The following is a 13,828-nucleotide window of genomic DNA, read 5'->3' as shown; positions in this document are numbered from 1 at the left end:
TTTGTTTTGTTTTTTTCTTTTTCCTTTTTTTGAGACAGGGTCTCACCATTGTCCAGGCTGAAGTGCCCAGGCTGGAGTGCCCAGGCTGGAGTGCAGTGGCGGGAACTTGGCTCATTGCAACCTCAGCCTCCCAGGCTCAAGGGATCATCCCACCTCAGCCTCCTGAGTAGCTGGGAACACTGGCGCGCACCAGCACCCAGCTAATTTTTGCATTTTTAGTAGAGACGGGGTTTCGCCATGTTGCCCAGGCTGGTCACGAACTCCTGGCCTCAAGCAATCCACCCACTTCAGCCAACCAAATTTCTGGGATGGCAGGCACGAGCCACTGTGCCTGGCCACACTTTATAGGGTTTTAATGAAAATTAAATGAATTGCTAAATGTAAAATACCTAGCCCCATTGCTTGGCAGACCATGAATATCGGTTCCCTTTCATTCTTCCCTCTACAAATTTAATCCCTCAGTTTCCTTTGTTTATTTGTTCTTATTTTTTGCTAGATTCTGTTACCTTCTGAATTCTCAAGTTTCTCTTAGCTATCTCTTCTTCTTTCTATATTTGCAACTGCTCCCTATCTAGATATTTCTTATATATTGATAAACATATTCAAGTGATTTCCTTTTTTTCTTTTTAGAGATGGGATCTCGCTCTGTCACCCAGGCTGGAGTGCAATGGTGTGATCATAGCTCACTGCAGCCTCAACCTCCTGGGCTCAAGTGATTCTCTCACTTCAGCCTCCCAAGTAGCTGAGACTGCAGGTGCATGCCACCTTGCCTGGCTAACTTTTTGCATTTCTATTTTTGTAGATATGGGGCCTCACTTTGTTGCCCAGGCCAGTCTCAAACTCCCAGCCTCAAGTGACCCTCCTGCCTTGGCTTCCCAAAGTGCTAGGATTACAGGTATGAGTCACTGCACCCAGCCTGATTTCCCTCTTTTGAAAACTCATTTTTTTTTTCTTTCTTCCCCTGTAAGTTGTCATTACATCTCCTTTTGTTTCTTTCAAATATAACGTGTAGGGAGCTCAAACTCTCAACTGCCTTCAAATCCTAAACTCTGTACAATGTTTCTATCTTGCTCCTATCCCATCTTCTTACCCTGGGACTTCATTGACACTATTTTTGCCAAGATAATGAATGAAACCCCAAATCTTCACTCCAATGGCCTCTTTCCAATCCTCATCCTGCTCAAATTTTGATTTCATTACCTTACTTTTCTTTTTTCTTTCTTTTTTTTTCTTTTTTTCTTTTCTTTTGAGACAGAGTCTCGCTGTGTCACCCAGGCTGGAGTACAGTGATGCGATCTCAGCTCACTGCAACTTCCGCCTCCTTGGTTCAAGCGATTCTCGTGCCTCAGCTTCCCAAGTAGCTGGGATTACAGGCATGCACCACAACATCCAGCTAATGTTTGTATTTTTTGTAGAGACGGGGTTTCACCATTTGGCCAGGCTGGTCTCGAACTTCTGGCCTCAAGCAATCTGCCCACCTCGACATCCCAAAGTGCTGGGATTACAGCTGTGAACCACTGTTCCAGCCTTATCTTTCAATCCTGACTTTTCAGTACATTTTATCTTGAGTTATGGCCATTGACCTAGTTCAGATAACATCAAGCTAGAATATTAATGCAGTCTAGGGACCCTCCTCTTTCTTTCTTTTTTTTTTTTGTTTTAAGACATAGTTTCACACTGTCACCCAGGCAGGAGTGCAATGGTGAGATCTCGGCTCACTGCAACCTCCACCTCCTGGGTTCAAATGATTCTCCTGTCTCAGCCTCCCAAGCAGCTGGGACCACAGGCGTCCACCACCACACCCAGCTAATTTTTGTATTTTTAGTAGAGACAGGGTCTCACCATGTTAGCCAGGCTGGTGTCAAACTCCTGACCTCGTGATCCACCCACCTAGGCCTCCCAAAGTGCTGGGATTACAGGCGTCAGCCACTGCGCCTGGCCCTGGCTCCTCTTCTTTCTCCCTACAGCCTCCACCATCCACCTGCTACCAAATTTTGATGACTATTCTTTAACTCTCAGATCTGGATGATACTTTCCAATCTTTCTTGCCAGAGTCCAAACTCCATCAGGTCTCTCCCGGACCACTCAGCAACCCCCTTCATGGCATCTGGACATAACTTTGGACTGTCCTTGTTTCTGTTCATCTTCCACACTTTTACATTCTAAAGTTATATTCTAGAGTTACATTCCTAAAAAACTAATCTGTTCTTCTTACCCTCCTGCTAAAAAAAAAAAAAAAAAAAAAATGGTGTTGCCTCAGTTAACTACAAGCTGCATAACTGGACCTTCACAAGCAGGCTCCAACTCATCACGCTGGCCTCGTTGCCTCTCTTACAGACGCCTTAGAGTCTAACTAAATGACTCTTCGCGAACACGTCAAGTACCTCACAACTCCATGTTTTTGCACATGCTATCCCATCTGCCTGAAATACAATTTCACCCTTCTCCGTCTGGATCACGCCTACTCACCTTTTAGAACCCAGCTCAAATATAACCTCTTCTGAAAAAGCCTTCTCAGATTCAACTGGGCTGTTCTGCTCACTGCTCTGGACTTGGTGTTCCTATGACACTTTGTTCTTACTTCTTCGTAGTCATTAACAAGGTGTCTGACTCTTCTGCTTTATGTTTATCTTCCTTCCTAGACCGTGAGCTATATGAAGAAAGAATTATGTCTTATTCAACTCTGAATCCCCAAGACCTACCTTGTTTCTAGTTTTGTTTTTGTTTTTGAGACAGCGTCTTGCTCTGTTGCCCAGGCTGGAGCACAGTGGCACAATCATGGGTCACTGCAACCTCAAACTCTTGGGCTCACGTGATCGTCCCACCTCAGCCTCCCAAGTAGCTACGACTACAGATGCATGCCATCATGCCTGGCTAAGTTCTTTATTTTTGTAGAGAAAGGGTCTCACTATGTTGCTCAGGGTGGTCTTGAAATCCTGGTCTCAAGCGATCCTTCCACCTTAGCCTCCCAAAGTGCTGGGATTACAGGTATGAGCCACCACACCTGGCCCATTGTTTCTTGTTTAACAAATGTTTGTTGTAGTAATATAAAATGATAATGTGGAAATAATGACAGAAATAAACAAGAACAGAATAATATTGGAGTAAGAACACATTACACCCTGTCTACAATTAGTAGAGACAAGATACCCTAGTAGAAAAGAATAGAAGACAAGAGCACTTCACCAGTGCTCTGAAAAACCTAGATTTCAATCCATCAACGCACTTCTTTCCATTGCCCACAGAGGAATAAAATCCATAAAAAGTACAAATGTCTGTGTTCTTCTTTCTCCTATTTCATTCTTGTTTGTACCACCTTTCATCTTCTCTCAAGATCAACTGCCAAAACTTGATCACAGTCCCATCATTTCAGTGCAGTTATACAAGGTAGCCCAAAGGTTTGATACCTAAATTAAATCTGGCTCTTGCTAAGAGATACCAGGCTTCAGACAGAAAGGTCAAAACCCAGTACTAGCATTACACACCCAGGCCCATGGGGCATGCAGGTGTCCTGAGAATTATACTTTGGGAAAAAGAAAAGGAATAGATAAAATTATGTTTTAAACCTAATTTTATAAGTCCTCTAGCCTCATCACAGTTGGGCCAACACTCTAAAAAAATAGCCCTACTGTTCCTGCTAACTTGTTCCTGCTTTTTGACAAGCCAAAATATATCATTCAGCTTGGGTTGATTTAACTGCTAAATAAAGCCATCAGCACAGCCTTTTTACCTGGGTATGCACTTTCTCAAATAGCAGGAAGCTCATGCATGCAAAAGACAAGCCAGGACCAGAAATTAGTATTTTCTATTGATTGCTGCCAACTGAGTTCAAATAGAGGGAATGGCCCCAGCCAAGATGAAGAAAGACTTCAAAAAGCCAATTTACAGAGGCTTAAATCCTAAGAGACTTGCCTCCACTTTCTTTTGGAAGTGGTGGTCTCCCTCAAATTCTCCTATAATTTATTTGCCTTATAGAAATTTATTTAAACACTGGTTCAGCTGGTGCAGGCTATGGGGCAGGAGTCACCTTTAAAGATAATCTACAAAAAAAAGGAGGGAGATCATAGTTACAGGGAGCAGGTATAATGCCAACTTTTATTCAGCATTTTCTCTGACTTAGATGTCAAGAAAACTTGGCAGTGAGTAACATGTCAAAACCTAAAAGAAAGTCAATAGGTCTCAAGAAAATTGATACATGCTACTTCTCTGTTCTGAATTCCTTTAATTCAATTTGCACGGGTATCTATATTTTAGGGAATCCCCTTACATATCAACTGCAATGAGGTGCTTGTAGATCCCTACCTGCAGAGGTGGAGAACTAATGACAGGTGATAGGACAAGTTATGAGAAAAAGATGGCATTGAAAATGTAGGGTAGGCCAGGCACGGTGACCCACGCCTGTAATCCCAACACTTTGGGAGGCTAAGGCGGGTGAATCACCTGAGGTCAGGAGTTCGAGACCAGCCTGGCCAACATGGAGAAACCCCGTCTCTACTAAAAATACAAAAATTAGCTGGGCATGGTGGCACATGCCTGTAATCTCAGCTACTGGGGAGACTGAGGCAGGAGAATCTCTTGAACCCAGGAGGCAGAAATTGCAGTGAGCTGAGATTGCGCCACTGCACTCCAGCCTGGGCAACGGTGTGAGATGCTGTTAAAAAACAAAAAAGGCAAAGAAAAAAAGAAAATATAGGGTAGAATCTACAAGGAAAGCATGGTGTGGAAAATCATAGTTTAAAAATAGAACACTGGTTTGCCACTTACTGTCAATGTGATTTGGGGCATCCTGTCTGTAGGCCTCAATTTCTGCAACTATAACGTGGGTAATAATAATTCCTTATGCAAAATATTTTTATGACAATTAAATAAAACAACAGAATAGTGCTGTAAGCAATAAGTCATGATACAAATGACATTTTAGTGGCAATAAAATAAGAATAATGAAGAGTTCAAAGGTGCTTTTTTTTACTGGCCATTCTCATGAGAGGGTTAACCATGCCATCCTCACTAGGAAAAATGAAAGACTTTGTATAAATTCTCTACTTCCAAACAAGTTGAGAAACTCATTTTGCAAATTTGTCTTTTGAAAAACTGGAGCCTGAAGAGGTTCAGGGCCCAAGTACAGGAGCCTGGGGAAAACACATGCCAAAGCAGCAAAGGCGACAGTCACGTTCAGCTTATAGGACTCTCACTGAGAAACCGTTCAACTCTGGAGCAAGGCTGAGCAGAGAGACCTGAAAGATGGAGCCTTATATCTGGGAAGCCATACTCTGAAAATGACAGTAGTAAAGGAAGTTCTGACCTGAGTTTCTCTTCTTCCTCTTCTTCCTCAACGTGCATAAAAACATTCCTTCGCTTCAAAGCTATGCCAGATGAACTGTCTGAATCCGATACGCAAGAACAAAGAATGGTGAGAGAAAATGCACACGGATGCCTAATTAGAAGAGGAAAAGGAAAGAGGCTTCTGCCTTCCCCTTAATGGACTGTCAATCCTGCCTTTCCTCGGGTCTTTGAACACACACTCAGATGGCTCATGCCGATGCTCTCAATCGCTCCCTGCGTCAGAGACGAAGATACCTTTTTATAGTCACTGCAGGGAATAGTCTCTGGCTAGTAAGCCTGTTTCATTTCGGAGGGAAAGATCAGCCACTACAAGGCTAGCTGGCAGGAAGAAGCACTCCTTTCCGAGTCCAACTGTTCCACCCATCGCTCCCTTTGAAGTCAGACTGACTCAACGTCACTCTTTATTGCTATCTAGTCTAGGTACTGAACTTGTAAAAACAGCATTTTAAAGGTTAATAGCTGGAGAATTGTATAACCTTTCAATATATAAGGGAAAAGGGCCCATAGATACCCTGTTAAACGCAAACACGTGCATGGCAGTGAGAAGCCTTCTGAACAGTTGCACATTTTTACATCTATCCAACCAACCATGTCTGATTAACTGGCCCCCTTAACAAGCATTGTTGGTTTTTGTTTTTGTTTTCCTTCAAAAGAATGGTTATGTGTAAAGGGGCATGCATTTAATTGCTACTAAATCTTCTGGGACTTAAGGAAGTAAGTCCGTGTCTAAGCCAGTAAAATATCATCTGCTTTGTATTCTCACCAAGTACTAGATGTGCATCATTATGCCAGCTGCCTAAGCACTGTCCCATCAGCAAAGTACACACCAGCTTCCCTAACCAGGCCAACAAATAGAGTGAGCACCCAAATTCTAAGCAAGGCTTCCACTCGGGGCAAGTTCAGCCAAAGTGAGCCATTTTTATCCGCCAATGAGATCTCCGAGGAGAACTGAACCATGAGCGCTCACAAAGTCTGGAATCAAAACCAGTGCCAAAAAAAAAAAAGTATGAGAGAGAGTATGAGAGGGGAAATGCTAAGCTCTACCAGAATTCCGTTAACTGGGGTTCTTCCTGCTAACAAGCCCAAAAGCCAGAGAACAAGGTTCCTTTCTGACTTCTGCCCACCCTCATCAAAGCAGTTCTTTACAGGCAGTTATCAAAGCCCAGGCTTCATGTCTGCCACTCTCTTGAGGATACCTTCTTATCTGATTAAATAGAATATTATGCTAAATATTCAGCCACCCCAGCGCTGGCTGTGTGGGTGTGCTGGATAAAATCTTCATGAAAACGCCATCACGGGGTCATTTGTTTAATTTCCATTCTGCAAAATATAAAAATAGAATGAGCTGCCGTGAGGGGTTGAGGCTTGACAGCTTCAATGAGAAGCCTCCAAAGCACAAAAACCATGCTGTTCTGCTGGCTCGCTTGCATTCTCCCTCTGCCAGAGGAAAACGGGGAAGAGAAAAAACCTGAAAGCAAGGTGCTGCTTTCACTTATCTTCTGCTCTTTTCCCCTCTTTGGCCTTTTCTTGCGTTTGCTCGCTGCATCTTCCTCTTGTTCCATCTGTTTCCTCTCCCTCCTCCTCCTTGGCTTGCTTCCTCCCTCCGCCGCCCCACCCTCCCCTCCCTCATCATTTCTATGTGTCATTTCTCTTTCTCTCCTTCCCAGGGACTGGTTCTCCTCCCATGCATCCGGCACCCTCACCAGGGCTGCCCTTGCCTTCCGGGGCAGCCTGTATCTCCAGGTTCGCTGGATCTCACAAACTTTTCTGGGAATTGCTTTCTTCCATCCCCGCCTCTTGGGAGGGGGTGGACCCCTTCCCCAAGTCCCAGACATGGAACATATTTAGAAAGATGGGATTTCAGAGATCAGTTAGATTGGATAGCAGATGAGCTGCAAAGATGGCCTTTTTATACTTCCTCATCTAGATTAATATGTTTACTATCCATTGAGCTCAGCAACTCAAGGGGTGGGGGAGTAGGCAGGTAGTACATCACTGGCCTTCTGTTTTTGTATAAATCAATTTTTATTTTTATGAAGCTTTTTAAAAAAAAAATGCAAGTTGCACTCTCCAATTCCGACCCCTGAAGCCCATGGCCACCCCCAAATTAACCCTGTTGCAAGCTTAGCTCAGAAAGGAAAAACTTCTCTTTTACCAGAAGATCCAGAGTTGCACCAAGAGCCTATGAGGGTGCTGAGAGGAGAAAGATACTTCCTGCTTTATGCCCCTTAGGATCTCAAAAAGGTCTCACCATTTGACCTGGTTTCAAACCAAAGGATTCAGATTGTTTTAAGCCAGTTAGAATGGCTGATGAAACCAACACAGTTTAGCTCATTCAATATGCCTAGAATATGCCTAGAATGGGTTCTTCACCTGTGATGCTCATGAACAACTGGAGATATTCCTCTCCCCTACTGTGGATCACCAGCAACTTTCTGAAGACAGCATTGCTGTTGGTTTAAGGAAAGCCTTAGAGGAAAGATGGTTAACTGACCATTATGTCACAGATTCATCAATGTCAACCCATTCTAGAAAAGTACTTAAATATCTTATAGATCTGTATATGAGTCTGCTGCCAAGTGGTCCACCTTCTAATAAATTCTATTCTCATATCTACCAAATGAGGCTTTAATAAATTAAGGTGACCCTCATAAGACCATGTGCCTACTTACGATCCCATTTCCTAAGATAGTTTCTCTCTCTCTTTCTCTTTCTCTGCGGTAACACTGTTTCCACTCCTCCTGTCTGTTATTGGCAATGTCCATTCGTTACGCAGATGTGCAATGCAGACCTACCAGGTATGAAGCAGAGCAGATACTGGAGTATACCTTAGAAGTCAGATCTGTATGCACCAAAATAAAGGGTATATGGAACTCTTACAGCCAAAAGATATGTGCAGTGTTTCTGGTTTGTACGTATCGGGGCACTGGATCAAATCAAGGAATGAAGGCTTTTATTACCATTTGAAGAATGACCATGCCTAGACAGGAAAAGAAATGTATTCCCTGATGCACCAGTCCACAGGTGCAAAAGGGGGAAAGGAGAAGAAGAAGTAAAAATCTTGATCAAGCTGAAATATCCATGAAAAGCAAGAGTATGAAGTGCAGCAGACACCCCAGGGGAAAGTGACCTCTTCTGCAGGGCAAGCAGAATGGGTGATAATTCCTAGCAGTGTTGTAAACAGCAGCCCAAAGCCACAAACACTGAAAACTGCAAGCCACCTGTGCAAAAGCAGCCGACCGTGGGAGCAGCGCAGTGGAAACACCTCTGGAGTCCAGCTGCAGACATAGGGCTGGTGATTTCAGTGACAAGCATACATATTACAGATGGGTGTACTGAGAGGGGCCACCAGTGAGCTAATCTGGCTAGGACATCAAATGACTACTATGGTGGAAAAGCAAAGGCTGGAAGGAGATGGCAGGGACAAGTGCCATCCCCTTAGAAGGATGTGATTTCAGCCAGGCACAGTGGCTCACGCCTGTCATCCCAGCACTTTGGGAGGCTGAGGTGGGCGGATCACGAGGTCAGGAGTTCGAGACCAGCCTGGCCAACATGGTGAAACCCCATCTCTAGTAAAAATACAAAAAATTAGCCGAGCATGATGGCGGGTGCCTGTAATCCCAGCTACTTGGGAGGCTGGGGCAGGAGAACCATTTGAAACAGGAAGGCGGAGGTTGCAGTGAGCCGAGATTGTGCTACTGCACTCCAGCCTGCGCAACAGGAGCAAAACTCCGTGAAAGGAAGGAAGGAAGGAAGGAAGGAAGGAAGGAAGGAAGGAAGGAAGGAAAGGTTATTTCATTCCAGGCCTATGATCGTTGAACACAGCTGATCAGGCAACCAAATAGGGCACTCACTTTTTGTGACAATGTCAAATTGGCACCCCAGCTTGGCTAGGTATTGATCAGTTGCTCACAATGGTTTCTTTCCAACACTATCACCAAAGCACAGCCCCAAATCTCCAAAACCAAACAGCTTTTGAGCATGGATGGAAAAAACTAGAACTACCACATGCCCTTTTGAGACCCTGGCTCTCTTGAACACCAGTGACGTCCAGCAGAACTCTTCATCCAAACTGCAAGGTGAGGATGAGATCTCCGAAGCAAGTTACAAATAAATGCACCAAAGGAAGGGGCCTTCAGGCAAACACTGGAGACCTCGCTGTACACTATCAAAGGCAACTAAAGCTCTAAGATGCAGTGAAGGTGACATAAATAGGGACATTCAGTAGGAGCAAGAGACATGATCTTCAAGTAAGGAACAAAGGCAGGAGGCATAGTTGAATAGAGGGAATAAGAGTTACATGTCTACACTTTCCTGTCTAACCTCCTAAATATTATTAAGTGAAAGAGAGAAGAGAGAGAGATCGGTGTGCGTTACACTAGGAAGCAGGAGTGCCTCTCTTTGACTATGTCTGTTCCACAATGAGTTTCTGTATCGATTAGGAGTACAGTGGGACCTTGGGGTAGTGTGTAGAAATGTAGCATTTTCAACCTATTTCTACTATTCAGTTTCCTGAACTCAAAGAGAGAGCCCCAGCTGAGATCCGCCCCTCCCAAAAAGTTCCCAGGAGAAGGGCTCCTCATCCATAAAACACTAAAAACACTATTTGTATCTCCAAAAGGTGATGTGCCCATGTAGGCGTGGGCAGAGGAGAAAGCTCAGCCCCCTGCACAAATTTCTTTGTCCTCGCTCAGAGTCGTGGGAGTTTTACATCTGCTGCTGTCATGAAACATTTTATTATTTTTTACAAGCCTTTTTAAAAATTATTATTTCCTAGGAGGAAAAAAAATCTAGAGATTTGCCAAGCATTCGCGATATGTACAATCCTCCCACCCTACCCCTCTTCAATACTGGGCCTTGGGTGGAGTTGTCCTTCACAATTGCTCCAGACCCACCAGAAACTAAAGCCTGGGGGCACGCGAGCAACTGTTTGTTCATGTTACCTTGGCGCCTGCATATCCTGCTGAGGAACTTTTTGAGGAATGAAGTTTATCCAGGCATGAGGTTGGCTGATGGGTGCAAACAAGTTGTTTGGGCTCTAAAAACTGCATTCTAATGACCACACCTTCTCATTCCTTCATCTACTCCACAAGTGTAACTCTGTTTCCCCTGGGATGGAACCTCTCACTTCCACCCTCAGAGGAAATGAGAAGTAGAGCCTTTCCCTTTTCTCCCTCGGTACCCCCATGATGTACACTTTGTCTTTTTGTCAAATCTTGGACTTCTACCATGCAAGCAGAATAGGCATAAGACTGATGGGGCAGCTAGGTAGGGAGATGGCAGCACTGCCCAGAACAAGGGAAGCCAGTGTTTCCAGTTCAAACTTTCGCCAGCAGGATAGGAGGAGAGGCAGTCTCCATGCTCAACCAACCGTGTCCTCACTACCTGTTCTGTGCACATCTCCAGTACTGAATGGAGAAGGAAGCCAGCTCCGCCACCTCCAGAAATTCATGGAGGAGATAATCTGTCTATCTCAGTGGTTTCCTGGGGACACCAACTCTCAGGTGCGGGACACCTCAGCCAAACTATAATCCATGTTAATAGCTTTACCTGGCCCTCAGGTAACTTTGATGTTTCACTAAGAAAATTCCGCTGTAACAGCACCCCCACCCCCCACTCCAGTGTTTCCACAGCCTGCAGTTTCACCCGAATCCCTCACCATCACTCGGCATCCCTGTGTGTTCCTCCTAGGGCTCAGGAAGGTCGGGAAGTTCTTACCTGGATCTGCTGGGAGAGGCACTCATGTGGACACCCGGTCCGGGCGCGCGGCGGTCAGCGGCGTCCACGGCACACCAGCTGCTGGCTACTGCTCACCGCGTCTCCCCGCGAGCCTGGCTTTGCAAAGAGGAGAGCCAGTCCCATCTGGAGGACGGGAGGAGGAGCGCGGAGCCTGAGGACACCCAAACCCGAGCGGCGGGGTCGTGCTGGAGCCCAGCTCCACGCACTCGCGCTGCGCCTGGGGGCGCTGCACCCTCGGAGCCGGGACAGCCGGCTGCGCCCAGGCGGGGCGGGAGCCGCTGGGGCGGGAGGAAGCGGAACTCCCCCGCTCTCCGTGGGCTCGGAGCTCCCACTGTCTCCGAGGCTAGGTGTCACCGCACCGCGTTCCCTCTTTCTCTCTGTACACTAATATCGGCCCCTCCCTGTGCATCTACGTTTCTTCAGTGTCGGCCCTGACTCTGCCTCTGTGGTTTCCGCTCCTGTCTCCCGCTCGCCGGTCTCGGTCCCTCTCTCTCCCCTTTCATTCCCCCTCTCTCCTCTCTCTGTCTCTCTCCTCCCCTCACCCTCCCTCTCTGGGTGAAGCCTGCTGCCTGGATTCTCCCGGTATTGCCTCGCTCCAACATTTAGCACTGCAGTGTAACTCGGGGACATACAACCAGACAGTTTCTTTAAAATCAACCTTTAAAATCAGACCATCAAGTTTAGTGCGGAAACCAACGCCAGAAGCGCCGCTGCCTTGCAGCTAGGAGGAGACATTAGCCCATGTGGAAACCAGATTACCGTGTTCCACGGGAAGGTATGGAAAGGGTGTTAAGAAGGCAAATGGCAGAGATTAGCAGGAGTGCACAGGTGACCCGGAGGATCTTCACGATGGGGAAGCATCTGGACTGGATAGTGTTGAAAGCATGGCACTGCAAAACAGGAGGACACCAAGGATTCATCAAGTTCAAAGCGCTCATTTTGCAGATGAGAAAACTGAAGCTCGGAGAGGTCCATTGGCTGCCCAGGATCACACAGCTAGCTAGGGAAGCAGGGACTTGAGTTACCCCAGTGCCAGGGGGCATCCAAGTTCCCAAACCTGGAAAAGAACACGTTTACCTGGGACTGGGTGTTGGGTGGCCCGGGAGGTAGGGTTGTCAGTCTAATTTATGCCAAGGGCATTCATGTCTCTGGGAGGTTTCCTGAGCCCATGAGGAAAGCGCGATCAGCTGATTTACAAGTTCACACCCCAGTCTCAGCAGAACCACTTCTAAGCCCTCTGTTCTTCTAGGAAGACTATGAAGAATGAAAACCACCAGAGGTGCCACAGCGCTGATTTTGTTGGCAACCATTCTAAGAACTTGAAAGAGTGAAATAACAAGTCCTTCTTCATTGCTTTCTCCCAGAGACCCAGCCAACAAGATCTGCTTTATAAAACCCCCATTTTCCACTTATTATTTTCCATCCTCCTCTCCATCTTTCATGTCATTCTAACCACTCTCTGACACAGATATTTTTATATTACCCACAAAAGAGACACATTTTCCCCCATTGGCTTCTTACACCTACACTAAAATACTACCTGGTGGTGTCAACTTATAAATCAAAAGATGTTTCTCACTGGAAGACCGCCGAGGGGGTCGTAGCATTAATTTTCCTTTCCCAGAAGATGTTATTATCTCTGGCAGAGTCTTCTCCCTCCCAAATGCCTTTCCCTCGGGCATTCACTGGACTCCTCTGGAACTGCTTCTCAGGGCACCCTCTCTCCAGCTCCTTCCCGTTCGGTGTTTTCCAATGTGTTGCATGCACTCATACACTCTCTTTTGGGAAGTCGTGATAACCTATTCCACAATTACGTGCACTCAGGTAACAGAGAATAATGAAAGCTCCCTTGCAGTTATCCTATTAATCAAGAAGAGTTCTTTAGTCAAATTGTGGCCTTTGAGAAGCAGATTGCCGAGTAAGAATTTGAACTCCGGGGCTGAAAATGAGAACGTTGGCCTGTATCATCTCCAGGCCTCCTAGCTCCCTGAATCTATGACGATGACTGGATGTACAAGACATGATGAAAAATTAAAACACATGGAAAACACGACCGGGCGTGGTGACTCACACCTGTAATCCCAGCACTTAGGGAGGCCAAGGCAGGCAGAGCACTTGAGGCCAGGAGTTCAAGACCTGCCTGGGCAACACGGCGAAACCCTGTCTTAACTTAAAATACAAAAACTAGCCGGGCTTAGTGGCTTGCACCTGTGGCCCAGCTACTCTGGGGGTTGAGGCACGAGAATCACTTGAACCTGGGAGGCGAAGATTGCAGTGAGCTGAGATTGTGCCACTGCATTCCAGCCTGGGCAACAGAGTGAGACTCTGTCTCAAAAAAATAAAAACAAAAACAAACCACATGGAGAACACATTCCTAGATTCTGGGACTTTAAAATTAAAACACCAGTGGTCTATTAGTTCCAACCTCTTGATCTCCAGTTACCACAAGTGTGATTCTGAGGAAGTTTTAAACTTTTTGAAGCTTCATAGGGTCGCAAAGATTAACATAACATCCATAAATTTTCTGGTACATAGTAAGTGGTGAATAAAAATGTTAAATTACTTCCCTTCTTTCTTTTTTTTTTTTTTTGAGACTGAATCTTGCTCTGTTGCCCAGGCTGGAGTGCAGTGGCGCCATCTCGGCTCATGGCAGCCTCTGCCCCACGGGTTTCAGCGATTCTCCTGCCTCAACCTCCTGGGTAGCTGAGATTACAGGCGCACACCACCACGCCTGGCTAATTTTTGT

At 45.8% G+C, this 13,828-nt stretch overlaps 1 protein-coding gene across 9 annotated transcripts in view; it reads right to left on the bottom strand.

Annotated features, from left to right (window-relative positions):
• The window catches only part of GRAMD1B (GRAM domain containing 1B), a 273,173-nt gene extending 261,633 nt beyond the window's left edge, over positions 1-11,540 (bottom strand). For 2 of the 9 annotated variants that reach the window (XM_055273545.2, XM_063636593.1), the window contains exon 1: positions 11,062-11,538. Coding sequence is in view for 2 of the 9 variants with exons in the window: in XM_055273551.2 (XP_055129526.1) it covers positions 11,062-11,087 (26 nt within the window). In the remaining 7 variants the exon portion in view is untranslated. Of the gene's footprint in view, positions 1-11,061 lie in introns of all 9 variants that reach the window. The other 7 variants (XM_055273551.2, XM_063636594.1, XM_063636592.1 and 4 more) reach the window with 6 other exon arrangements.
• Positions 11,541-13,828: the final 2,288 nt, after the last annotated feature.

The sequence above is a fragment of the Symphalangus syndactylus genome, chromosome 3 (assembly GCF_028878055.3).
Source record: "Symphalangus syndactylus isolate Jambi chromosome 3, NHGRI_mSymSyn1-v2.1_pri, whole genome shotgun sequence".
NCBI classification, from domain to species: domain Eukaryota; kingdom Metazoa; phylum Chordata; class Mammalia; order Primates; family Hylobatidae; genus Symphalangus; species Symphalangus syndactylus.
This window is presented reverse-complemented; position numbering and strand designations above follow the sequence as displayed.